Source organism: Mytilus galloprovincialis, chromosome 2, assembly GCF_965363235.1.
Source record: "Mytilus galloprovincialis chromosome 2, xbMytGall1.hap1.1, whole genome shotgun sequence".
Classification (NCBI taxonomy): Eukaryota; Metazoa; Mollusca; class Bivalvia; order Mytilida; family Mytilidae; genus Mytilus; species Mytilus galloprovincialis.
In genome coordinates this window covers 24,814,300-24,841,484 of record NC_134839.1, presented here as the reverse complement: position 1 = coordinate 24,841,484, position 27,185 = coordinate 24,814,300, and the positions used below count along the sequence as shown (strand labels likewise).

Here is a 27,185-nt window from a genome sequence, read left to right as displayed (position 1 = left end):
GTGACCATTGACAAATATTTCCGATTGTTTTAAACGCCTGATTGATGCAGAATAGGACCAGATACTAATTTCTCCTCTTTCAAGAAAAGTTATCTATTTTCTTATCAGGGGTAAGTAAAGTCACATCTAATGACAGTGCAGGATCATTATAAAAGAGACTGTTTAAACTGGTTTGCATGAATGGAAAAAAGTTTGTAATATGAGACAGGTGTTATCTGCAGTGAAACACTGGAAAGAGGACGAAATCAATAGATTAGAAGAAAAAATAAATACTTTAGTGGAAATTTTTGCAACATTTTAAGGTTCCACTAAAGTCAAAATAAAGGATACTACATAAACATCTAAACTTCGCCTGTATTTCTCAACCATAAATGAACAAAGTCCCTGACTATGGGAACATATGTTTATTTGAACTAACTTATCATATACATACTGTGAAAATTGTAAATAAACTTTGGAATTTTTATGTTGTGGCAAAACTGGTGAACACTAAATTTTTTCAAAAAATTTGGAGGCCTGTGAGATGACTTTATTTGTTCAAAATTGGTCTAGATGAATACCGTTACATGTAATGCAGTATAAGCTAATGTTTAATTGTCACATACATTGTAAATATGTTTCAGCGACATTTTTGTCCAATTTCTGTACTGTACCTTTGATATTCGTTCACTTAGATACATGAAATTCACTGAAACTCATTTATCAATACATCGTTATCAAATTCGTTAAAATTTATCTTGAAATGTCAGAAGTCTCAAACAATTATGGATACCAATATTTTTGGTAATGTGATTTGTCAAAATCTGTTATCAGTTGATTATATTATCGTCCAAAAAGTTTCATTTTATTGTCATGCACCAAAAATTACTGTTATCGTCATTTGGCATGATTTTTACCGTTATTCGTCCCGAACAAAACCCATTACGTCCCTTACCAATGGCAATGCAAAATAGTTTAAAATAATGATAATGCAAATTTTCTTGTATATTAAAATAACAATACGGTATAGTGAGGTTGGGTCTGAGGGGTCCTGATCCTGAAATCCTGGGCTTAAAAACATAAAATCCTGAGGTCCCGAAATGTAAAGAAATTGAAATCCCAACATCAATTTAAAAAAAAAAGATTCCCAGATCCCATAAGGATCAATCCTGAAAATCCTTAGCTTAAAAGTACCTGATCCTAGTGTCCTGATAAAGGTCAGACCCCTTACCCTTAATCTTTTCTGTGATGATTCAATGTAAAATGTTAACAGCAATGTTCTGAATAGACACATGACCAATTTTATAAACTTGTTGATCAAAATAAACCAAACTGGTCAGATCCAGTTTAAATGCACACAGAATTAGAGAGAGAAATATATACATGTGTTCAAATGTCATTTGGAAAATTTATATGTCAACTACAAAATGTGTTTGTGAAGCAAAACTAGGGTGGAATTGTTGTTTACATTTTATGTGAGGCCCCACATGGGGAAGTTATAGTTATCACATAATCAGTAAGTTATTTCTGTAGAGCAAGGATTTGTATAGTATACAAATCCTTGCGTAGAGGTATCTTAAATTAAATAAGCAAAAGTGTCAAATTCAGGTACAATGTACATGTATTAGATTTAATAATGATTTAAATTTGAGTACAAGTTCATTAAATCAAATAATGTCTCATAATAAATTAAAACATACAGGAACTTTTATGATCTATAAACTTATTGCATCATTTTGCCTTTTAGAAAAAGAAGGAAAAGATCTGGAAATGTTGAGAAAGTGAGTACTTTTCTTCATTTACTGACCATGAATCTACATGATAGAAGGGTTCGGGGGCAGATCCAGCAATTTTCAAAAGGATTGGGGGGGTGGGGGGGGGGGGGTGCAACCAAGGATATAAGGGGTGGGGTGGTGTTCAACCATATAACCCCATTTAAATGCATTGATAGTACAAAAAAATGGGGTGTTGCAACACAGGTCGGGACCCCCCTCTACCCCTCTGGATCTGCCACTGGGGTAAGTTTACCTACATAATGTATACATGTTTTTACATGTGACTTAATCTGTATGTTTACAAACATCCATAATTTTTTTCTCAGTAATTACTGTGCATTGATTTATTTTCGTGGGTACCAATTTTCATCGTTTAAGGAAAACTTGCGTGTTTGTGGATATTTAATTTTGTGGTTTTGTAGAAGTCTGTAGTACACAATCCTATAGAAAATATCTCATACCTTGAACATTTAATTCGTGGTTCACTTGTACCCAAGCAATCCATGAAAATTCGCATCCAACAAATAATAATAAATCCACACTGTGACTGTACTCAAGGAAAATAAAACAAAACCATTTCTAGCTTTATAGCAATATACAAATATAATTCTTAATTTAATGTGCAATAACAAAATTAATAAAATGTTAATATTTGAGATGTGAACTTTGTTAATAGTGAATTATGAATACTCCATTAGAATGATTCAAGTCATTATTGAAATTCTATTTTACCTTTTTCAGATCTGTTCAAAGACTAACTGTTGTTATCAAACATGTGGTATGTATTATGATCTATTATATATATAATCAGAAAAACTGGTTTTGTCAGAGAAATCACAAGGAATCAAAATAACAAATAATTTTAACAGGTTTGAAATTTACAGAAAAATAAAATTGAGAAAGGAAACAGGGAATGTGTCAAAGAGACAACAACCCGACCATAGAGTAGACAACAGCCGAAGGCCACCATTGAGTCTTCAATGTAGCGAGAAACTCCTGCATCCGGAAGCCTCCTTCAGCTGGCCCCTTAAAAAATTTGGATACTAGTACAATGTACAGTGATAATGGACATCATACTAAACTCCGAATTATACACAAGAAAATTAAATTAAAAATCATACAAGACTAACAAAGGCCAGAGGATCCTGACTTGGAACAGGCGCAAAATTGCGACAGGGTTAAACATGTTTATGAGATCTCAACCCTCCCCCTATACCTCTAGCCAATGCAGAAAAGTAAATGACAACAATACACAAATTAAAATTCAGTTCAAGAGAAGTCAGAGTCGGATATCAGAAGATGTAATAAAAGAAAATAAATAAAATGACAATAATACATAAATAACAACAGACTACTAGCAGTTAACTGACATGCCAGCTGCAGACCTCAATTAAACTGATTAAAAGATTATGTCTTCATCATATGAATATCAGGCACAATCCCTCCCGTGAGGGGTTTAGTATCATACTATCATAAAATTTATGAGAAGAACATAACCCGTGTTATGCCAACAACTGTTTTTTAAATTAATGTGTTTAGTTCTGATGCAAAGACCCTATAAGTGAATCAATATTAAAGCCAAAATATGCAATCTTTAATGACCTGACAACAGTATCGTAACTATATCCCTTCTTAATTAGTCTGTTCAAAGGTTTTGTAAGCTTTTGAGGTGAATACTGACATTTTAGTGCTTTGTAAAGAATATTACCATAAAAGATTGGCTGTGAAATACCTGAACGTATAAGATGTCTGCATGTTGATCAGCTATATTTATGAATTATTTCCTAAAACAATGTTATGCCGATGATAAAACTTAGTAATACATAAATTTCTCTTGCTAAAATCTAATACGTTGTTACATACACGAGCGAATCGTACAAGTTGAGAAAGACTTGAAAAATATATAAGTATGGTAGAAATATCCTGAACATTCAATATGAATCAGGGATTTGACTAAAATTGCTATTTATAAAACCACCACAAGGTCCTTCGAGTGTGCAATCAGACTAGAACCAGCTTCTCTAGATAGAGCAATGCTATCATTCTAAACAAAGGATTTTAGTCATATTGTAATAAAGTCTGCAAAGTTTTAGTCATAGACAATCATACAATGGAAAAGAATGCATGACATAAGTCTCCAAACACAACAATGTTATATTACAAAATTGATACAATGTAATTTTAAAACAAAGTCAAGATTACTTTAAAGAAGTGTTTTGTCATGTGACCTATTTGAAGTAATCAACTATTTTGGAAAAATTAACAGCTAACATGTGTCACACAGTAACAATTAATGTTCTCCACTATTTTGTAGAAGATAACAGCTAACATGTGTACATCAGCATCAGATGAAGTTTTATTCCAGAAGATTGACACAAAAGGTGTTATTACCCTGAACAGACCAAAAGCTTTAAATGCCTTGAATTTATCAATGATCAGACAGATTTTTCCTGTGTTAACAGTAAGTTAAAACGCAATGACATTGTTATCCAATGCCAAATAGAGTACTTTTTTTGCTTTAATAATACCCTTGCCCGTCAATATGTCCCTAAATTGGTTTCCATTCTCTAACTTAAGTTTATCTCAACCAAATCTTGTGAAACTTATACACAATGAATATTACTAAAACACAGATTAAGTTAACTGTTTAAGAGTTATGCCCCCTTAACAAATTGAAAATCACTTTAGTTTGCTGCAATCAAATGTTATGAAAGTTTAATACACAATGTTTTTTACCACAAAATACAGATCAAATCATATTTATTTGTTGAATTAATTATTCCTATTTCAGGAATGGGAAAATGATCCGAAAACAAAAATGGTGATTATAAAAGGGGCTGGAGACAAAGCTTTCTGTGCTGGTGGAGATGTTAGAGGTAACTCTTAAAAAAAGGGGGAATCAAAGAATAATAAGAAGATAGTACTGTAAAGGTGGGAAAAAGTTATCTTTTACACTTGAGAGATGAAATTGTTGTCTGGAATAGAGAATCATACATTTGATCTGTAGGATAAGGTTTTTGAAAGATTTTAAGCATTTTAAATGTTGATATCAATTAATGTGTTTATTTGGTTTCATATGGTATGTAATTTCCTGATTTCCATTTGATCATAACTGATCAGTGCACTTTGAATTAGATATTGAATTTAAAGTCATATGAAACGAGTTAGTGGTGAAAAATAATGTTTATCCAATTCTTGAACCAATGAATGTATATATCATAAACTTAGTCCTCTGTGCACAATTTTATCATTTTTTACGCAAATATATTGTATAATCCTCAATTTTCTTTCTCTCTGTCTGTTATGATTTAACAAATATGGCTGCTCATTAAATGTCGTGTTTTAAAGCCCAAGTTTACCAATTGTCACCTTATAGTAAACAAACAACAAAAAGCATGGGTATTGAGCACGTGTTTAACATGTACAATCAGATAATTGTTTATTTTAATGACAGATCCATGGGTATTGCGATCACCATATTTTTACAAGGAGGGTTACGCTCCGGTCACTATGCATATGGAAAATTTGTCTGCGAATTGCTTCCTGGAAGCAAGCAATTAAAAATAAGTAAACCTTCTAAATGTGGACAAATTAAAGAATTTTCTTCCTCAGAATATGTGCATAAGTTGTATAATGAAAACTTTCCATTTTGTTAAAAATAACATATGCATAATTTTTTATACGACCGCAAAATTTGAAAAATTTTTCGTCGTATATTGCTATCACGTTGGCGTCGTCGTCGTCGTCCTTCGAATACTTTTAGTTTTCGCACTCTAACTTTAGTAAAAGTGAATGGAAATCTATGAAATTTTAACACAAGGTTTATGACCACAAAAGGAAGGTTGGTATTGATTTTGGGAGTTTTGGTCCCAACATTTTAGGAATTAGGGGCCAAAAAGGGCCCAAATAAGCATTTTCTTGGTTTTCGCACTATAACTTTAGTTTAAGTTAATAGAAATCTATGAAATTTTGACACAAGGTTTATGACCACAAAAGAACGGTTGGGATTGATTTTGGGAGTTTTGGTTTCAACAGTTTAGGAATTAGGGGCCAAAAAAGGGCCCAAATAAGCATTATTCTTGGTTTTCACACAATAACTTTAGTTTAAGTAAATAGAAATCTATGAAATTTAAACACAAGGTTTATGACCATAAAAGGAAGGTTGGTATTGATTTTGTGAGTTTTGGTCCCAACAGAATAAGGGGCCCAAAGGGTCCAAAATTAAACTTTGTTTGATTTCATCAAAATTGAATAATTGGGGTTCTTTGATATGCCGAATCTAACTGTCATGACTGTGTATGTAGATTCTTAACTTTTGGTCCCGTTTTCAAATTGGTCTACATTAAGGTCCAAAGGGTCCAAAATTAAACTTAGTTTGATTTTGACAAAATATGAATCAGTTAGGTTCTTTGATATGCTGAATCTAAAAATGTACTTAGATTCTTGATTATTGGCCCATTTTAAGTTGGTCCAAATCGGGGTCCAAAATTAAACTTTGTTTGATTTCATCAAAAATTGAATAAATGGGGTTCTTTGATATACCAAATCTAACTGTGTATGTAGATTCTTCATTTTTGGTCCTGTTTTCAAATTGGTCTACACTAAAGTCCAAAGGGTCCAAAATTAAACTTAGTCTGATTTTAACAAAAATTGAAATCTTGGGGTTCTTTGATATGCTGAATCCAAAAATGTACTTAGATTTTTTATTATGGGCCCAGTTTTCAAGTTGGTCCAAATCAGGATCTAAAATTATTATATTAAGTATTGTGCAATAGCAAGTCTTTTCAATTGCACAGTATTGCGCAATGGCAAGAAATATCTAATTGCACAATATTGTGAAATAGCAAATTTTTTTTTAATTAGAGTTATCTTTCTTTGTCCAGAATAGTAAGCAAGAAATATCTAATTGCAAAATATTGTGCAATAACAAGATTTTTTTTTAATTGGAGTTATCTTTCTTTGTCCAGAATCAACTTAAATCTTTGTTATATACAATATACAATGTATATTCACTTTTTACTACCAACTGATAAATTAAAATAATCTTTACCATTCAGTGATAACAAGCAGTTTTATTACATCTTAATATTTATGATGTATTTAAATGAGTAGTTATTGTTGCAAACTCCATTAGAAATTTTAATTGAGATTAGTTTTGGAATAAGGGAAAGGGGGATGTGATTAAAAAAATTGGGTTCAATTTTTATACAACCGCAAAATTTGAAAAATTTTTCGTCGTATATTGCTATCACGTTGGCGTCGGCGTCGTCGTCGTCGTCGTCCGAATACTTTTAGTTTTCGCACTCTTAACTTTAGTAAAACTGAATAGAAATCTATGAAATTTTAACACAAGGTTTATGACCACAAAAGGAAGGTTGGGATTGATTTTGGGAGTTTTGGTCCCAACATTTTAGGAATTAGGGGCCAAAAAGGGCCCAAATAAGCATTTTCTTGGTTTTCGCACTATAACTTTAGTTTAAGTTAATAGAAATCTATGAAATTTTGACACAAAGTTTATGACCACAAAAGAAAGGTTGGGATTGATTTTGGGAGTTTTGGTTCAAACAGTTTAGGAATTAGGGGCCAAAAAAGGGCCCAAATAAGCATTATTCTTGGTTTTCGCACAATAACTTTAGTTTAAGTAAATAGAAATCAATGAAATTTAAACACAATGTTTATGCCCACAAAAGGAAGGTTGGTATTGATTTTGGGAGTTGAGGTCCCAACAGTTAAGAATAAGGGGCCAAAAAGGGACCCAAATAAGCATTTTTTTTGGTTTTCGCACCATAACTTTAGTATAAGTAAATAGAAATGTATGAAATTTAAACACAAGGTTTATGACCATAAAAGGAAGGTTGGTATTGATTTTGGGAGTTTTGGTCCCAACAGTTTAGGAATAAAGGGCCCAAAGGGTCCAAAATTAAACTTTGTTTGATTTCATCAAAAATTGAATAATTGGGGTTCTTTGATATGCCGAATCTAACTGTGTATGTAGATTCTTAATTTTTGGTCCCGTTTTCAAATTGGTCTACATTAAGGTCCAAAGGGTCCAAAATTAAACTTAGTTTGATTTTAACAAAAATTGAATCCTTGGGGTTCTTTGATATGCTGAATCTAAAAATGTACTTAGATTTTTGATTATTGGCCCAGTTTTCAAGTTGGTCCAAATCGGGGTCCAAAATTAAACTTTGTTTGATTTCATCAAAAATTGAATAATTGGGGTTCTTTGATATGCCAAATCTAACTGTGTATGTAGATTCTTAATTGTTGGTCCCGTTTTAAAATTGGTCTACATTAAAGTCCAAAGGGTCCAAAATTAAACTAAGTTTGATTTTAACAAAAATTAAATTCTTGGGCCTCTTTGATATGCTTTATCTAAACATGTACTTTGATTTTTGATTATGGGCCCAGTTTTCAAGTTGGTCCAAATCAGGATTCCATATCAAGTATTGTGCAATAGCAAGAAATTTTCAATTGCACAGTATTGCACAATAGCAAGAAATATCTAATTGCACAATATTGTGCAATAGCAATTAATTTTCAATTGGAGTTATCTTTCTTTGTATAGAATAGTAGTTGATTATATATGTTGGAAATTTGTCAGACATGACTATGATGTCATTTTCTATTTTTATTTGCCAATAACTTTATGTAAATAACTTCATTGGAAATTTGCCAATATAAAATGTTGCTGATGAAGCTTTTTTAGCTCACCTGGCCCGAAGGGCCAAGTGAGCTTTTCCCATCACTTTGCGTCCGTCGTCCTGCGTCCGTCGTCGTCCTGCGTCCGTCGTCGTCCGTCGTCGTTAACTTTTACAAAAATCTTCTCCTCTGAAACTACTAGGCCAAATTAAACCAAACTTGGCCACAATCATCATTGGGGTATCTAGTTTAAAAAATGTGTCCGGTGACCCGGCCAACCAACCAAGATGGCCGCCATGGCTAAAAATAGAACATAGGGGTAAAATGCAGTTTTTGGGTTATAACTCAAAAACCAAAGCATTTAGAGCAAATCTAACATGGGGTAAAATTGTTTATCAGGTCAAGATCTATCTGCCCTGAAATTTTCAGATGAATTGGACAACCCGTTGTTGGGTTGCTGCCCCTGAATTGATAATTTTAAGGAAATTTTGCTGTTTTTGGTTATTATCTTGAATATTATTATAGTTAGAGATAAACTGTAAACAGCAATAATGTTCATCGAAGTAAAATTTACAAATAAGTCAACTTGACCGAAATGGTCAGTTGACCCCTTTAGGAGTTATTGCCCTTTTTAGTCCATTTTAACCATTTTTCGTAAATCTTAGTTATCTTTTACAAAAATCTTCTCCTCTGAAACTACTGGGCCAAATTAAACCAAACTTGGCCACAATCATCATTGGGGTATCTAGTTTAAAAAATGTGTGGCGTGACCTGGCAAACCAACCAAGATGGCTGCCATGGCTAAAAATAGAACATAGGGGTAAAATGCAGTTTTTGGGTTATAACTCAAAAACCAAAGCATTTAGAGCAAATCTGACATCGGGTAAAATTGTTTATCAGGTCAAGATCTATCTGCCCTGAAATTTTCAGATGAATCGGACAACCCGTTGTTGGGTTGCTGCCCCTGAATTGATAATTTTAAGGAAATTTTGCTGTTTTTGGTTATTATCTTGAATATTATTATAGATAGAGATAAACTGTAAACAGCAATAATGTTCATCAAAGTAAAATTTACAAATAAGTCAACTTGACCGAAATGGTCAGTTGACCCCTTTAGGAGTTATTGCCCTTTTTAGTCCATTTTTAACCATTTTTCGTAAATCTTCGTTATCTTTTACAAAAATCTTCTCCTCTGAAACTACTGGGCCAAATTAAACCAAACTTGGCCACAATCATCATTGGGGTATCTAGTTTAAAAAATGTGTCCGGTGACCCGGCCAACCAACCAAGATGGCCGCCATGGCTAAAAATAGAACATAGGGGTAAAATGCAGTTTTTGGGTTATAACTCAAAAACCAAAGCATTTAGAGCAAATCTGACATGGGGTAAAATTGTTTATCAGGTCAATATCTATCTGCCCTGAAATTTTCAGATGAATTGGACAACCCGTTGTTGGGTTGCTGCCCCTGAATTGATAATTTTAAGGAAATTTTGCTGTTTTTGGTTATTATCTTGAATATTATTATAGATAGAGATAAACTGTAAACAGCAATAATGTTCATCAAAGTAAGATTTACAAATAAGTCAACGTGACCGAAATGGTCAGTTGACCCCTTTAGGAGTTATTACCCTTTATAGTCAATTTTTAACCATTTTTCGTAAATCTTAGTAATCTTTTAGAAAAATCTTCTTCTCTGAAACTACTGGGCCAAATTTAACTAAACTTGGCCATAAACATCATTGGGGTATCTAGTTTGAAAAATGTGTCCGGTGACCCGGCCAACCAACCAAGATGGCCGCCATGGCTAAAAATAGAACATAGGGGTAAAATGCAGTTTTTGGGTTATAACTCAAAAACCAAAGCATTAAGAGCAAATCTGACAGGAAGTAAAATTGTTGATCAGGTCACGATCTATCTGCCCTGGAATTTTCAGATGAATCGGATAATCGGTTGTTAGGTTGCTGCCCCTGAATTGATAATTTTAAGGAAATTTTGCTGTTTTTGGTTATTATCTTGAATATTATTATAGATAGAGATAAACTGTAAACAGCAATAATGTTCATCAAAGTAAGATTTACAAATAAGTCAACGTGACCGAAATGGTCAGTTGACCCCTTTAGGAGTTATTGCCCTTTTTAGTCCATTTTTAACCATTTTTCGTAAATCTTAGTTATCTTTTACAAAAATCTTCTCCTCTGAAACTACTGGGCCAAATTTAACCAAACTTGGCCACAATCATCATTGGGGTATCTAGTTTAAAAAATGTGTGGCGTGACCCGGCCAACCAACCAAGATGGCCGCCATGGCTAAAAATAGAACATAGGGGTAAAATGCAGTTTTTGGCTTATAACTCAAAAACCAAAGCATTAAGAGCAAATCTGACAGGAAATAAAATTGTTGATCAGGTCACGATCTATCTGTCCTGGAATTTTCAGATGAATCGGATAATCGGTTGTTAGGTTGCTGCCCCTGAATTGGTAATTTTGAGGAAATTTTGCTGTTTTTTTTGTTATCTTGAATATTATTATAGATAGAGATAAACTGTAAACAGCAATAATGTACAGCAAAGTAAGAACTAAAAATAAGTCACTATGACCAAAATAGTCAATTGACCCCCCTAAGGAGTTATTGCCCTTCATAGTCAATTTTTAACAATTTTTCTTAAAATTTGAAGATTTTCAATAACATTTTCCACAGAAAGTACTGTTAGAGATAATTGTAAGCAGCAAGAATGTTTAGTAAAGTAAGATCTACAAACACATCACCATCACCAAAACACAATTTTGTCATGAATCCATCTGTGTCCATTGTTTAATATTTACATAGACCAAGGTGAGCGACACAGGCTCTTTAGAGCCTCTAGTTTTCCTTATCTTATCTAAAATGTTTTTAGATAATGTATGTTGGACATTTGCCAGACATGACTATGATGTCATTTTCTATTTTTATTTGCCAATAATTTTATGTAAATAACTTCATTGGAAATTTGCCAATATAAAATGTTCCTGATGAAGTTTTTTTTATTGTTTTATACAATAAACAATGTATATTCACTTTTACTACCAACCAATCTTTACCATTCAGTGATAACAAGCACTATATTTTACATTTTAATATTTTATGATGTATTTAAAAGAGTAGTTATTGTTGCAAACTCCATTAGAAATTTGAATTGATATCAGTTTTGGAAAAAGGGAAACGGGGATGTGAAAAAAAAAGGGGGGGGGGTTAAATTTTTCTCATTTCAGATTTCATAAATAAAAAGAAAATTTCTTCAAACATTTTTTTGAGAGGATTAATATTCAACAGCATAGTGAATTGCTCAAAGGCAAAAAAAAACTTTTAAGTTCATTAGACCACATTTGTTCTGTGTCAGAAACCTATGCTGTGTCATGATCAACTATTTAATTTTAGATTTAAAAAGTTTGAAGACAAAATCTTTAATTGATTTGTAAAATCTTGACATTTGTTTTGTGTAAAAAAAAACATGTAATGTCAAAAATTTGATCACAATCCAAATTCAGAGCTGTATCACGCTTGAATGTTTTGTCCATACTTGCCCCAACTGTTCAGGGTTCGACCTCTGCGGTCGTATAAAGCTGCGCCCTGCGGAGCACCTGGTCTCATTTGAAATTTCATAAATAAAAAAGAAAATTTCTTCAAACATTTTTTTGAGAGGATTAATATTCAACAGCATAGTGAATTGCTCTAAGAGAAAACAAAAATTTTAAGTTCATTAGAACACATTCATTCTGTGTCAGAAACCTATGCTGTGTCAACTATTTAATCACAATCCAAATTTAGAGCTGAATCCAGCTTGAATGTTGTGTCCATACTTGCCCCAACCGTTCAGGGTTCAACCTCTGCGGTCGTATAAAGCTACACCCTGCGGAGCAATTGGTTTAATTTGAGGTTTCTTATAACTTTAAGTACATACTAGTTGATATTTATCAGAATCAAAAATACAAAGATGCAATATTGTTTTTTATATTTAAATATTTGAATCCCCTGCAGTATTTACAGTTGTTTTAACATTTGAAATAAAGCAAGAGACATAATTTTTTATGCAAGAATTTCATCCTATAAAGTGACATTTGCAATCATGTCATATAAAACTTATTTATTTTATTGTCGAACCTTCGATTCTAGTTGAAAAAGTGAGTCATAGCGATCCTACATTCCATCAGCGTCAATGTTGTTGGTGGCGTTCACAAATATTCACTCTGTGGTTAAAGTTTTTAAAATTTTAATAACTCTCTTAAAGTATACTGGATTTCTACCAAACTTGGACAGAAGCTTGTTTATGATCATAAGATAGTATCCAGAAGTAAATTTTGAAAAAATGAATTTCCATTTTTCCCATATTTTACTTATAAATGGACTTAGTTTTGCTACTGGGAAACAACACATTCACTCTGTGGTTAAAGTTTTAAATTTTTTTAATAACTTTCCTATACCATTTTGGATTTGTACCAAACTTGGACAGAAGCTTTTTTATGATCAAAAGCTAGTATCTAGAATGAAATGTTGTTAATATTTTGTACCTGTGTATCTGTATTTTACTTATAAATGGACTTAGTTTTTCTTCCAGTTAACATTACATACAGTCTGCAGTTAAAGTTTTTAAAACATTTATTAGATTCATAAACTATCTTGGATTTTTACCTAACTTGGACAGAAGCTTTTTACAATCAAAAGATAGTATCAAAGGAATAATTTTATTGATTTTTTTTCCTCATTTTTGTTGAGCCTGTGATTAACAGCAAACGTAGGCAAGACACTGGGTTTTGCGGAACCCTTACAAATTTTATTAATTTGCAGCCGTTACTGAAGCTGGAAAAGTAGGAGACAGATTATCACAAGATTTCTTTAAAGAAGAATATATTCTTAATAATAAAATTGGTAAGTATATAGACATTTGGGAGCTTAGAAAACATTGTGATACATATTCTCATAGTTTGATATTTTAATGCTCAGTTCCTCTAAATTTTTCTTTATATGAATGAGCACAGCAAGACCATCTTAAATGTATGAGTAAATGCACAGAAAATATTGAAAACTATCATTGATGGAAAGCTAAAGGCAAATAAAGTTTTGTTTAAACAAAAAGTATCATGTAAAAATACGGTTATCCATATAATAAAAAATACTTTATTTAAAGAAGGTAAAATCAGTTAATACACTACTTATCTCCCCTGATCCTCATACCAAATTGAGGAATTAGTATGTTGAACTTAACATTTATTTAACCAGTCAGATGCATTTATTAGTTTTCTAAAGAGATAAACTACATCATTGGCGGATCCAGAACTTTTCCTAAGGGGGGAGGGCTCTCCAGTCATGCTTCAGTGATTCCCTATATAATCGACCAAATTTTTTCAACGAAAGTGGGGGCTTAGGCCCCCGAAGGCCCCCCCCCCCCTGGATCAGCCTATGTACATGTAACAGGTATTGAAGTGATTTTTCCACACAAACAAAAAAAAATCATAAGAAAGTTGACTGATACTGTGAAATTAAACATACATTCCTACATCCTGGACTGATACTGTGAAATTAAACATACATTCCTACATCCTGGACTGATACTGTGAAATTAAACATACATTCCTACATCCTGGACTGATACTGTGAAATTAAACATACATTCCTACATCCTGGACTGATACTGTGAAATTAAACATACATTCCTACATCCTGGACTGATACATGTACTGTGAAATTAAACATACATTCCTACATCCTGGACTGATACTGTGAAATTAAACATACATTCCTACATCCTGGACTGATATAGTGAAATTAAACATACATTCCTACATCCTGGACTGATACTGTGAAATTAAACATACATTCCTACATCCTGGACTGATACTGTGAAATAAAACATACATTCCTACATCCTGGACTGATACTGTGAAATTAAACATACATTCCTACATCCTGGACTGATACTGTGAAATTAAACATACATTCCTACATCCTGGACTGATACTGTGAAATTAAACATACATTCCTACATCCTGGACTGATACTGTGAAATTAAACATACATTCCTACATCCTGGACTGATACTGTGAAATTAAACATACATTCCTACATCCTGCTCATTTTATAATTTATATGAAACATGTTTGTTATCAATTTCTTTTAATGAATTACCAAGGTGATGCGATTCTGGTAGGTTTTAAGGGCACAACTTGTTGAAATAAAAACATTATAAATGAAAACAAGTATAAGGTCAAAACAACAAATAATCCTCTTCTGAAAAATAATTTAAAAATGTTCAGATAACATTCATAACATTAATGGTTTAAAGATAATCATGTATACTAATACTTCAACAGATGTATTAAATCAATTTTAGTTTATTGCAGGCACATATGAGATACCATATATAGCATTGATAAATGGGATCACAATGGGAGGGGTAAGTAACGTAAGATCTGATGTCACTGATTTCTGCTGTCTATTCATTATTATTTGTTGGATACAAGCTTTTATAGATTTCATGGGTATAGGCAAATCAAGAATTTAGAAGTTCATTTAGAACACATCTTTTGAAGCTTGTATGACTTTGGAAAAACAATGATATTAGATAACAATGAAAATACCAATTTACCCTATCAACGAAAATTGGTACAAAATTAATATAGGTAAACAAAGAATCCAGTTTATCATTTTACATGACTTTGAAAAAATAAAAATGAATTTAGGTAAGATTAATAAAAAAAATCTAAAAATGTGTATAAATTTTTTAAGACTATTAAAAATAACAATGTCTGGATGTTTTTTTAGCTGACCTAGCTGAAAGGTTTTTTTTATTACCACCTAGATGAGTGACACATTCTCTAGTGAGTAGTTTTTGTCTCGCTTGACAGAGTAAAAAAGGGAGACATAGTTACGCTGTTACAGGCGATGGCTGCGGTGGCAATGGCGTCAACAATGTACATGTTATAGTTTGTGATTAGGTTGGTTTGTGGCAAGTTAATGACATTTGGTATGCAGTTGTATAAGTATCTATATATTTCATTTCCATGGAGATTGTTTTGCTGGGCCCCCTCAGTCATGGATATTGACTTTGAATCTTTTGTTTAGTTATCATGTATTAATTTGTGATTAGGTTCGTTTATGGGGAACCACTAGTGGTAGGTCAATAATATTTGGTATATATATATAGTTGTACAGTGAAACCTGTCCAAACCAAACACCCATGGGACTTTGTGTTTTGTTTTCACAGGTGCTCGGATTGTAGAGATAAATCAAAGTCGACACCAAAATTACTTTGGCACTACTGACAAGGGATAATAGGTGACACAAAAGACAACAATTTATTTTCATGTTGATTTAGATGTAAATGTAAAAATATCAGGAGATGAAGATTAAACACGTATTGCTACATTTTTGTTTATAAATAAAAGGCCACTCCGTCAATTACGCTTGTCGTTGTGAAACTATAAATCGTTCAATGATGTCTGACATGGAGCGATTTTGCTTTTTATAATTATTTTCTCATCCGTTAATTCACTGACCAATTCAGATTTCCAGTCACTGTCTAATGACGATCCGTAGTTGAATTGAGATCGTCATTGTACACACGAGTTCTCGGACTAATCTGGCCACCAGCTGATTGATACCTCGCAACAAGATAAGAGTGAAACAACAGCAGGGGTCCAGTTTATTCTCTGACTTTATCGTCGCTAAATAGCTAACGGAAGTCTTTAGGAGCATCTGAATTATATATATAGGGCCTCTAAAGGGAATCCGGTATCCTGTAAACGTGATTCGAAAGCCATTGGCCCTGTTGTGTTGTACGACTTCTTAATCCAGTTAAAGGCTTTAAAACTATTATTTAATTAAACAGTTTAGCTACAGAATAGCAGTTTTTTTTGTGGCCGTAATTTGAGTAACGTGCATTTAATTGATCTACCGGATAGTTCCTTTCTTGTCATTATCAGTGATGGGGCAGTTGACCAGTTTAACGTTTCTTTACAAAAAAATCATTTGTCACTGAATACATGGACACAAACATTTTAATTAATTTGTAATTACAACTCACTAGTTTATTTTACCTCAAATACCCTCGTGGATACTCTGTCATCCTGTGTTTGTTTAATTAAATCAGGCTAACAATTAAAAATACTTTTTTGTTTTGATTGCTAGCGATCGATTTTGACAGGTAATTTTTATAAACATATTTACTAACGAGCCTTTAAAAAGCGTTCAGAATTTGGTGTTGACAGGGTTCATTTTTTAGCTCACCGGGCCGAAAGGCCTAGTGAGCTTTTCTCATCACTTGGCGTTTGGCGTCCGTCGTCGTCGTCCTGCGTTAACTTTTACAAAAATCTTCTCCTCTGAAACTACTGGGCCAAATTTAACCAAACTTGGCCACAATCATCATTGGGGTATCTAGTTTAAAAAATGTGTCCGGTGACCCGGCCAACCAACCAAGATGGCCGCCATCGCTAAAAATAGAACATAGGGGTAAAATGCAGTTTTTGGCTTATAACTCAAAAATCAAAGCATTTAGAGCAAATCTGACATGTGGTAATATTGTTCATCAGGTCAAGATCTATCTGCCCTGAAATTTTCAGATGAATCGGACATTTCGTTGTTGGGTTGCTGCCCCTGAAATGGTAATTTTAAGGAAATTTTGCTGTTTTTGGTTATTATCTTGAATATTATTATAGATAGAGATAAACTGTAAACAGCAATAATGTTCAGCAAAGTAAGATCTACAAATAAGTCAACATGACCAAAATGGTCAGTTGACCACTTTAGGAGTTATTGCCATTTATAGTCAATTTTTAACCATTTTTCGTAAATCTTAGTAATCTTTTAGAAAAATCTTCTCCTCTAAAACTACTAGGCCAAATTTAACCAAACTTGGCCATAATCATCATTGGGGTATCTAGTTAAAAAAATGTGTCCGGTAACTCAGCCAACAAACCAAGATGGCCGCCATGGCTAAAAATAGAACATGGGGGTAAAATGCAGTTTTTGGCTTATAACTCAAAAACCAAAGCATTAAGATCAAATCTGACAGGAAGTAAATTTGTTGATCAGGTCAAGATCTATCTGCCCTGGAATTTTCAGATGAATCGGATAATCGGTTGTTAGGTTGCTGCCCCTGAATTGGTAATTTTGAGGAAATTTTGCTGTTTTTTTGTTATTATCTTGAATATTATTATAAATAGAGATAAACTGTAAACAGCAATAATGTACAGCAAAGTAAGAACTAAAAATAAGTCAGTACGACCAAAATAGTCAATTGACCCCGTAAGGAGTTATTGCCCTTCATAGTCAATTTTTAACAATTTTCTTAAAATTTGAAGATTTTCAATAACATTTTCCACAGAAATTACTGTTATAGATAGAGATAATTGTAAGCAGCAAGAATGTTTAGTAAAGTAAGATCTACAAACACATCACCATCACCAAAACACAATTTTGTCATGAATCCATCTGTGTCCAATGTTTAATATTCACATAGACCAAGGTGAGCAACACAGGCTCTTTAGAGCCTCTAGTTTCAGGTTAGATTAACGTTAATTGATAGGAAAATTTTGTGGGACTTTGAAAATTGTTCGGTTTAAACTGAAATTCGGTTTTATCAGGGTTCGGTTTACCCAGGTTTCACTGTATTAGCATTGGCACATCTCATTACCATGGAGATTATTTGCCCCTGCCCCCTTATCAGGGGTTTCATTATCTTTCATGTTGACTGGTACTTTCCACATTTCTAGGTGGTACTTTTAAATCTATTCCATGAATATCTTGAATATCTTATATAAAAATTCCTACATGTAGGCGGTACTTGTCAATAGCATAGGAGGGTAAAAGTACCGGGTACTGCCTCCTAATGAAAGGCCTGCCTTATTGTTTATTGAGTTTGGAATTTCCCTTAGTTTACATGTATTAGTTTGTGTTTATGTTTGTTTAAAGGGAACTACTTATGATAATGGTGTTTGGTATGCAGTTGTGTTAGCATTGGCACATCTCATTTCCATGGAGATTGTTAAGCCATGTACCTTCAGTCATGGTTCATTGACCTTAAATATTTGTGAAACTTACATGTCAAAGTGTTGCTATTTTAGTTCAACATTTGCATTATGTAAACTACAAAAAAGAGAGACATATGATGACAGTTATTAAATGTTACCCATAATGCAAATTAAATTAGTGACAATAACAGTGTGATTAAATTTCTGTTTATTTTCAATTGTCAGGGAGTTGGATTATCAGTACATGGTGCCTTCAGAGTAGCCTCAGAAAAAACAGTATTTGCTATGCCAGAAACAGCTATAGGTTTGTAAATAAACTTTTACAGTACTATGAACAGATGACATATATTGACCATACAAATATCATTACACACAGTCACTAAGTCAAGATTTCCCATTAATACACATATGTTGTTGTGAATTCATTATTGTGTAAATAGTTTGAATCATTGCAGTAAACTTATATTTATGAAACATATTTAGGGTAAAAATATCATATTTCAAATAAAATATATGTTCAAAAGGGGAAAAAATGCCTGTATTTAAATCTCAAACAAATGATTCTTACATTTCAAGACATGAATAATCTACCCACTTTCTTACAAACAATAAGTACACAGAAAAATGTTTGATTTATTTGTGGATTATACAAATATTGTCTCCTTGTATTTCGCTCCTATTTTAGGGAAACTGTTTGCAGTGATATTACAAATACTGTTTATCTCACAGATCTTTTTGGGGTCCTCTGCATTTAAGCAATTTTTATTTCTATTAAAAAAGAGACAACTAACTATTCAGCAATTTTTATTTCTTCTAAAAAAAAAATAGACAACTAACTATTCAGCAATTTTGATTTCTTCTTCTAAAAAAGACATCTTACTATTCAGCAATTTTGATTTCTTCTTCTAAAAAAGACATCTTACTATTCAGCAATTTTGATTTCTTTAAAAAAATAGACAACTTACTATTCAGCAATTTTAATTTCTTTTAAAAAATAGACAACTTACTATTCAGTTTCGGGCAGTAAAAAACTAAACTATTTTTGCAGGTTTATTCCCAGACGTAGGTGGAGGTCATTTCTTACCTAGATTAGGGGGTAAGTTAGGTATCTACCTAGCTTTGACAGGATTTAGATTAAAAGGAAGAGATGTACATAAAGCAGGAGTAGCAACACATTTTGTTCAAGACAATAAAGTAAGTGTAATTTGTGCACAATAAGAATAAGTGTTAGTCGTTGTCTTGGTGCCTTTGGAAAGGGAGATAATTCTAAATAAATTTGATTTAATTTATTGGTATCAATTTCTTGGTTTGAGAAATAAAGTTTGTTTTGGCAATTGCGGTTTTATGCTTTGTTTAAATATAGTTTTTGCTGTAGATTTAAGTCATATAAAACTTCAAATTAAAAAAAAAATGATGCATATATTTTTTGTAATTAAATGGCTAGTTTTATACTTTTTCTGAAGAAATTTCTTTAATTTGTCTAAAGTTAAATAAAATTGACTTTTTTTATTTGTTGGCTTCCTTGGCAACAATAAGCCAACAGTTTTTCTGTATGCAGTTCCCTCAGCATGACCTATCTTGTAAAAAATCCTGTGATCACAATACCCAAGTGCGAAGGGGAAACCCAAATTGGGAGAGATAGTCAACAAATGTAAACATCGTTCCGTCATAAAAATACACTATATCTTATTATAAATGTTATACACTTGCTTACCTGAATATCCATGCTTCTTTGTTGATTGTTTACAAAGGTGACACTGACCGAGTGAAATATGTTTTCGATGATTGTACGAATTGGATGCATAACATTTTTTAGCTCACCTGGCCTAAAAGGCCAAGTGAGCTTTTCTCATCACTTGGCGTCCGGCGTCCGGCGTCGTCGTTAACTTTTACAAAAAATCTTCTCCTCTGAAACTACAGGGCCAAATTAAACCAAACTTAGCCACAATCATCATTGGGGTAGCTAGTTTAAAAAATGTGTCCGGTGACCCGGCCAACCATCCAAGATGGCCGCCATCGCTAAAAATAGAACATAGGGGTAAAATGCAGTTTTTGGCTTATAACTCAAAAACCAAAGCATTTAGAGCAAATCTGACAGGAGTAGAATTGTTAAACAGGTGAAGATCTATCTGCCCTGAAATTTTCAGATGAATCAGATAACCCGTTGTTGGGTTGCTGCCCCTGAATTAGTAATTTTAAGGAAATTTTGCTGTTTTTGGTTATTATCTTGAATATTATTATAGATAGAGATAAACAGTAAACAGCAATAATGTTCAGCAAAGTAAGATTTACAAATAAGTCAACATGACTGAAATGGTCAGTTGACCCCTTTAGGAGTTATTGCCCTTTATAGTCAATTTTTAACCATTTTTCGTAAATCTTAGTAATATTTTACAAAAATCTTCTCCTCTGAAACTACATGGCCGAATTAATCCAAACTTGGCCACAATCATCTTTTGGGTTAGTAGTTTAAAAAAATGTGTCCGGTGACCCGGCCATCCAACCAAGATGGCCGCCATGGCTAAAAATAGAACATGGGGTAAAATGCAGTTTTTGGCTTATAACTCAAAACCCAAAGCATTTAGAGCAAATCTGACTGGGTTAAAATTGTTTATCAGGTCAACATTTATCTGCTCCGAAATTTTCAGATGAATCGGACAACCCGTTGTTGGGTTGCTGACCCTGAATTGTTAGTTTTAAGGAAATTTTGCTGTTTTTGGTCATTATCTTGAATATTATTATTGATAGAGATAAACTGTAAACAACAATAATGTTCAGCAAAGTAAGATTTACAAATAAGTCAACATGACCGAAATGGTCAATTGACCCCCTTAGGAGTTATTGTTCTTTATAGTCAATTTTTAACAATTTTCATAAAATTTGTAAATTTTTACTAACATTTTCCACTGAAACTAATGGACCAAGTTCATTATAGATAGAGATAATTTTAAGCAGCAAGAATGTTCAGTAAAGTAAGATGTACAAACACATCACCATCACCAAAACACAATTTTGTCATGAATCCATCTGCTTCCTTTAATATTCACATAGACCAAGGTGAGCGACACAGGCTCTTTAGAGCCTCTAGTTTTAAATTGTGCAAAGAAGACTAAGTTTATGATATATGCATGCATGGTTCAAGAATTGGATAAACATTTTGTCACTCGTTTCATATGACTTTTAAGATTTGTCATTTAAAGTATGTTATATTTTTATACATAATTTCTGAAAACACCCCTTGAATAATCACTGTACTGAATGGTTCTATACAGGATAAAATCTATGCATAGAAGATAAATTCTATAGAATGCACCAGCCCTTGTCGCTAAGATGTCCATGTAGTTCTTCTGCAGTTACCTCTAGTCTATCAACACTGTGGTAGAGATTTTAAACCCAACTTGTGGCAGGTGCATCAACTCCTACCTTAATAGATAGTTTTTCTTCTGATATTGATGGTACCGTACTCGGCTTCCTCCAAAATTAAAAACTGCAAACAATGCTGAAAGTCGTGTTCACCAAACAATCAATCATTCTTTAAACTGAATTTGGAAGTGTCATCATTATCTGCAAAGTTTTAAATTTGGTATGGTTAGGTTCATAAACCTTCACACTTTTGATAAAGATCATGTAAAAGTTTTGTTTTAGCTAGATTGCTTCCCTCAAATCTTCCAATTTTAGCTCTATATCATTTCTTACAGATATCATTTTTCTTTTCAGATTGAAGAATTAGAAAAATCATTACTTGAAATGCATGACCCAACTGCACAAGATATTCATCATATTTTAGACAAATTTCAGAAAAATGTAAGTACAAAATTGAATGCATACCGGTGTCTATATAAAAAAGAGATGTGGTATGATTGCCAATGAGACAAATCTTCACAAGAGACCAAATGACACAAAAATTAACAACTTAAGTTTCTCTGCACATCCTTCAACAATGAACAAAGCCCATACAGTATATAACAAGTTTGTATCACTTCAACTTCCTTAATTACTATATAATTTTAACAAATCTCTAGAGATGTGGACTAAATTGTATTCACCTTTCCCTGTCACTCCATTTGTTATATATCAATATTTCTATCAATCTTTTCTCAGTTACTATAAAACTGAATTACCTTATACTTGCTCACCAGCTTGATAGTGATACATAAAACATACTTATTAGATACCTACTTCTTGTTTGCATATACTTGTGAAATTTTTAATATTTTGAATGCATATACTTGTGAAATTTTCAAATTTTTTAACAAACTTAAAAATGTTCCTTTACACTTTTCTCAAGTACTGCTGAACAGAATGCCTTAATATTGAGTCAGCAGCTTTCTTGACAGGTGATAGTTGTGTTAATCATATTTAATTGATATGAGACTGAAGGAAACATCAATTTCTCTAATGCTTAGCTGATGGTCCGAGTACACAGTTATCGTCCTTTGATTTTCGTTGTCCACAAATATAGTCCCTAGTGTGGACAGTATGTTACTTGCCAATTTTCTTTATACCCCTTCCAAATTTATTTCTTCATGTTTTATGCCTCAAATAGCAAGTAGGGGGATGAAATTACACTGTTAAAAAGTTTGGGTCTTGAATTTGAAAGTCAAGTAGTGATTTGGTCCAACTAAAAAAGGTTAAAAATTAGCATTTCGGAAGCTGTCAAAAGATTTCATGACCCCCTTAACATAACATTGTTCATATTTTGACTTAGAGCTCATGTAGTTTTCTATAATTTTGATATAATTTGTCCCAAAAGTAGTACAACACACTGAAAATATTATTTAGAAAGGGTAGGTGGGATTTTAAAATTTTCATTTATTGTCTATAGGAAATGCACTACGAAATAACTGTAGTCTCAGACCTGATTTATCCCTTTCCTGACCTGTTGATAATTTTTATTTAATCAATGTGTGGCTAGTTTGATCTCAGTTTTCATTGGTAAAAATTTGATTGTTACGTCAAATTTTCTTGCTATTCTCTGAATTTCTTATTGTGACGTCATGAAAAAAGGGGACCATGCCTGATGAAGTCAAATAGAAAGAACACATTTTTTTTGCAGATGATTCAGAAAAAAAGTATAAAAGAATGTTGATATCATCTATTAATATTCAGATAACAGATTCCACTGCAAAATCTCATGCAATAAAATATTTATCCACTCTCAACAGTTTAATTTTAAATATTGAAATCGCTCGGTGAGCCTCTTGTTTTAAATTTGGCAACTTAACTGTCTTGAGTGGATAAATATTGTATTACACTTGATGCTGTGGTAGAATCTATATATAAATCTAACTGCATATGTATGTATATGATTGGATTCTAAATATACAGTTGAACACTATTTGTGTATTATTGTTACAGAGTACAGATATTCCTGATAAAGATTTTATACTTGCCAAAGACATGGAGAAGATTAACAGACTATTTGATGGTAAAACCATGGAAGAAATTTACCAAAATTTAGAGAAAGATGGTTCAGAATGGGCAACAACACAACTAAATACATTAAAGAAAATGGTAAAGGAATTTGAAATAATAAACCAATTATCAATGGCTCATCATAAGTGGTTACCTGTAAACTGATTTAAGGAGATGTGCTATAATTATTATGAGACAACTATTGACCAAAGATGAAATGAAGCAATCATTGGCAGCAGTACAGTCCTCAATAATGAGATATTAAAACCCATAAAGTTGGCTATAAAAGGCCTTGACATGCAAATAGGAAACAATGGCTAAATTTATTACAAATAACAAAAAATATGGAACTTTTACACAAAGCTTATCACCACAAAGAACAGATCAAGATTGAATTTTTGTGAGGTCAATTTTACTGTAACTTTGATAGAACATTCTTCAAGCTAACAGAATGGGGTTGCCTTGCCTTGCTTTTACCTGTAACCTTACTTGTCAAAATTATCAGAGATATTCATGATATACTGTTTATGAAGTGTAAATATTTTATTGTACAAAATTTCATAAGCCATTTAAATTGCTGAAATTAATCCTAACAAGAATGTGTCCAAAGTACACAGATGCCCCACTCGCACTATCCTTTTCCATGTTCCATGGACCGTGAAATTGGGTAATTTTCTAATTTGGCATTAAAATTAGAAAGATCATATCATAAGCAACAAGTGTACTAAGTTTCAAGTTGATTGGACTTCAGCTTCATCAAAAACTACCTTGACCAAAAACTTTAACCTGAAACTCCCACTTTCATTTTCTTTGTTCAGTGGACCGTGAAATTGGGGTCAAAAGTCTAATTTGGCTTAAAAATTAGAAAGATCATCTCATAAGCAACAAGTGTACTAAGTTTCAAGTTGATTGGACTTCAGCTTCATCAAAAACTACCTTGACCAAAAACTTTAACCTGGACGGACGGACGGACGGAGCCACAGACCAGAAAACATAATGCCCCCCTACTATCGTAGGTGGGGCATAAAAAGTAAACAAAAAAAAAAAAAAAACTTTTTTTTTCTTTTATGTTATACTTCCTATTAATACAGATAGCTTGCATCTTTTACAGTCACCAACATCAATGAAAGTAACATTACGTCAGCTGTTAGAAGGAGAAACAATGACTTTACAAGATTGTCTTGTCATGGAATACAGAATTAGTCAGCGATGTATAGAGGACCAGGATTTCTATGAAGGGGTTAGAGCTGGTAAGTTTCATAAACAAATAGGACAGGAGAGTTAATAAATCTTAAACAGAAAACATTATCTTTATTACAAAAGGCTTCTCAAAGCGCCAATACTGTCTGAACTTGTGTTGCACAATACTGTTTCAAATAATCTGGATATGTTTGAAATCTATTAAAAGTTATGTGTCAGTTGAATATTGTTGTGAAAATCTGTTAATGTATAGGTAAAGAAATATATTATTTTCCGATTCACATTAGCGAGATGAGATGAAATTGAATTTTTCACATACAAATATTTTAACTTTATTACCAAATTTACTTAGAAGTATATTATACAAAAAAAAAAAACTTATAATGGAATTCATACATATGAAATATTTCATGAAAGTAACAAGGAATAAATATGATAATAGAATATCTACTTCAGACAATTGTGCCAGTAAGGGGAGATAATTTCTAACCATAATTTTGAATATGAAATTCAGTTGTTCAAAAAGTAATTAGAAAAGGCTAAAGATTAAGTGGTCTTTAGATTAAAAATAATGTTTCCCCAAGATATAATAAATCATCTGATTCATATCCTGTTTTACAAATATATAATGTGGTGATTACAACTAGACTAGATACAGAGATGTTAAAAAAAAGTTGTATGCAAAAATTTTGAAACAATGCTTAACTTAACAGAAAAACTTTTTAATAACAACCTCGAGTCCCTTTTGCATCCATCTACTTAGCTACTAATTCTCTATATGTTGGAATAATAATTCTATCTAATATAAGGTCATATAACATTACCCTCCCCCCCCTGTTTTTGATTGTATTAATATAAAAAGTTGACATATCATAGCCAAGCTGCGTCTTTGACAACATTATTGCACAATCACATTTAACATTTAGGCGATATTTCATATGCTTTATTTTGAAAGTTTTACAAGTATTGTATAAGAATAGACAAATGTTCTTGTTTTGAAAGCTTTACCTGTGTAAGGTGGGATTTAAGTCATAAACATCGGATTTGCTCGGTAGGCATCACTAATTATGTATACAGTTCAGGTATTTCTTAAAAACTTTTGAGACTTTTATTAACATGTCAAATGCATTATAGAAGCAATTTGAGCAAATCTACCACTGTGAAATTATTCATAATGTAATTTCATGATTTTTTATCTTGCAGTTTTAGTCGACAAAGATCAAAGTCCTCAATGGAAACCAGCTGTTATAGAGGGTGTGACCCCACAAAGAGTTGAATGGTATTTCTCTCCCCTTCCAGAAGAGAGGGAGCTTCAGTTATGATGATACTGACATCATTAGAGTGTTTTAACAACTGAAATATGTAATCATGTGATAAAGATTGTTAAGAATCTGACAATGATATTTTCTTCTACATTTGATAATACATGAATATTTTGATAAACAGGGGGTGTATTTAAAATTTCTATACATCATTGAAACAAGTTTTATAAAGCTTACATTGTTAGATAGAAATTTATTGATTAATTTTGTCATTCAGTATCACTATTTATTTTGTATGAAGGTTTACATATGGGGGTTGAAAATGTTAAAGATGTACATGTTTGAATCCAATAAAAAATTATGCAGAATTTCATATATAATATTAATTTATGACGTACTCAAACTTGAACAGTCAAATAAATAAGTGCTATAAATTAGAGACTTGTATGTGATTATTAAAATGTAAATTAAAAGAAACCAGTGACCATTTATTAGCAGACTGACATTATAACCTGTTAAAACCACACACCTTCTGATGGTTGTCAATAATACCTTTTATGTATCATTGATATCCTTTAAGGTGTTCAAAATTATTGTCCAGACAAGACTTAGATACAGGCAAATAGAGTGACTACTGTATACCCATAGAACTTTGGAAAGTTGGTGTAATTGAGATGAGCTCATATTGACTGCAAGTAGTTTAAAAAGAAATTCACAAGCGTGAATTTTATTTGTGGATGATATGGGGTAAATTATTATTTTTTACAGGATTACTTTTAAGTAAGCTAATATTGGACCAGAAAAAAAACATCTATGAGTTTCTCTTCGTATTTTACTATCCTATGGATTTAAGTCTTGTTACAGTGGCCATGTAACTGTTCTATTTCTATCTTGTTCCTAAAGGAGTCAG

General features: G+C 32.4%; 1 protein-coding gene across 3 annotated transcripts; it reads left to right on the top strand.

Annotated features, from left to right (window-relative positions):
• Positions 1-38: 38 nt before the first annotated feature.
• LOC143063203 (3-hydroxyisobutyryl-CoA hydrolase, mitochondrial-like) lies at positions 39-26,712 on the top strand. 3 transcript variants are annotated; one of them, XM_076235188.1, is made up of 13 exons: positions 39-110; positions 1,727-1,760; positions 2,496-2,532; positions 4,069-4,215; positions 4,546-4,630; positions 13,219-13,299; positions 14,772-14,824; positions 18,624-18,702; positions 19,447-19,592; positions 22,116-22,202; positions 23,757-23,912; positions 24,925-25,063; positions 26,217-26,712. In XM_076235188.1, exons 2-13 carry the CDS (start codon positions 1,750-1,752, stop codon positions 26,333-26,335), a joined length of 1,140 nt encoding a protein of 379 aa, XP_076091303.1. In that variant the 5' UTR covers positions 39-110; positions 1,727-1,749; the 3' UTR covers positions 26,336-26,712. The 3 variants fall into 3 exon arrangements, with proteins under 3 accessions (XP_076091303.1, XP_076091302.1, XP_076091304.1); XM_076235187.1 differs by lacking the exon at positions 39-110 and adding an exon at positions 137-190; XM_076235189.1 differs by lacking the exon at positions 39-110 and adding an exon at positions 1,391-1,495.
• The last annotated feature ends 473 nt before the right edge of the window (positions 26,713-27,185 follow it).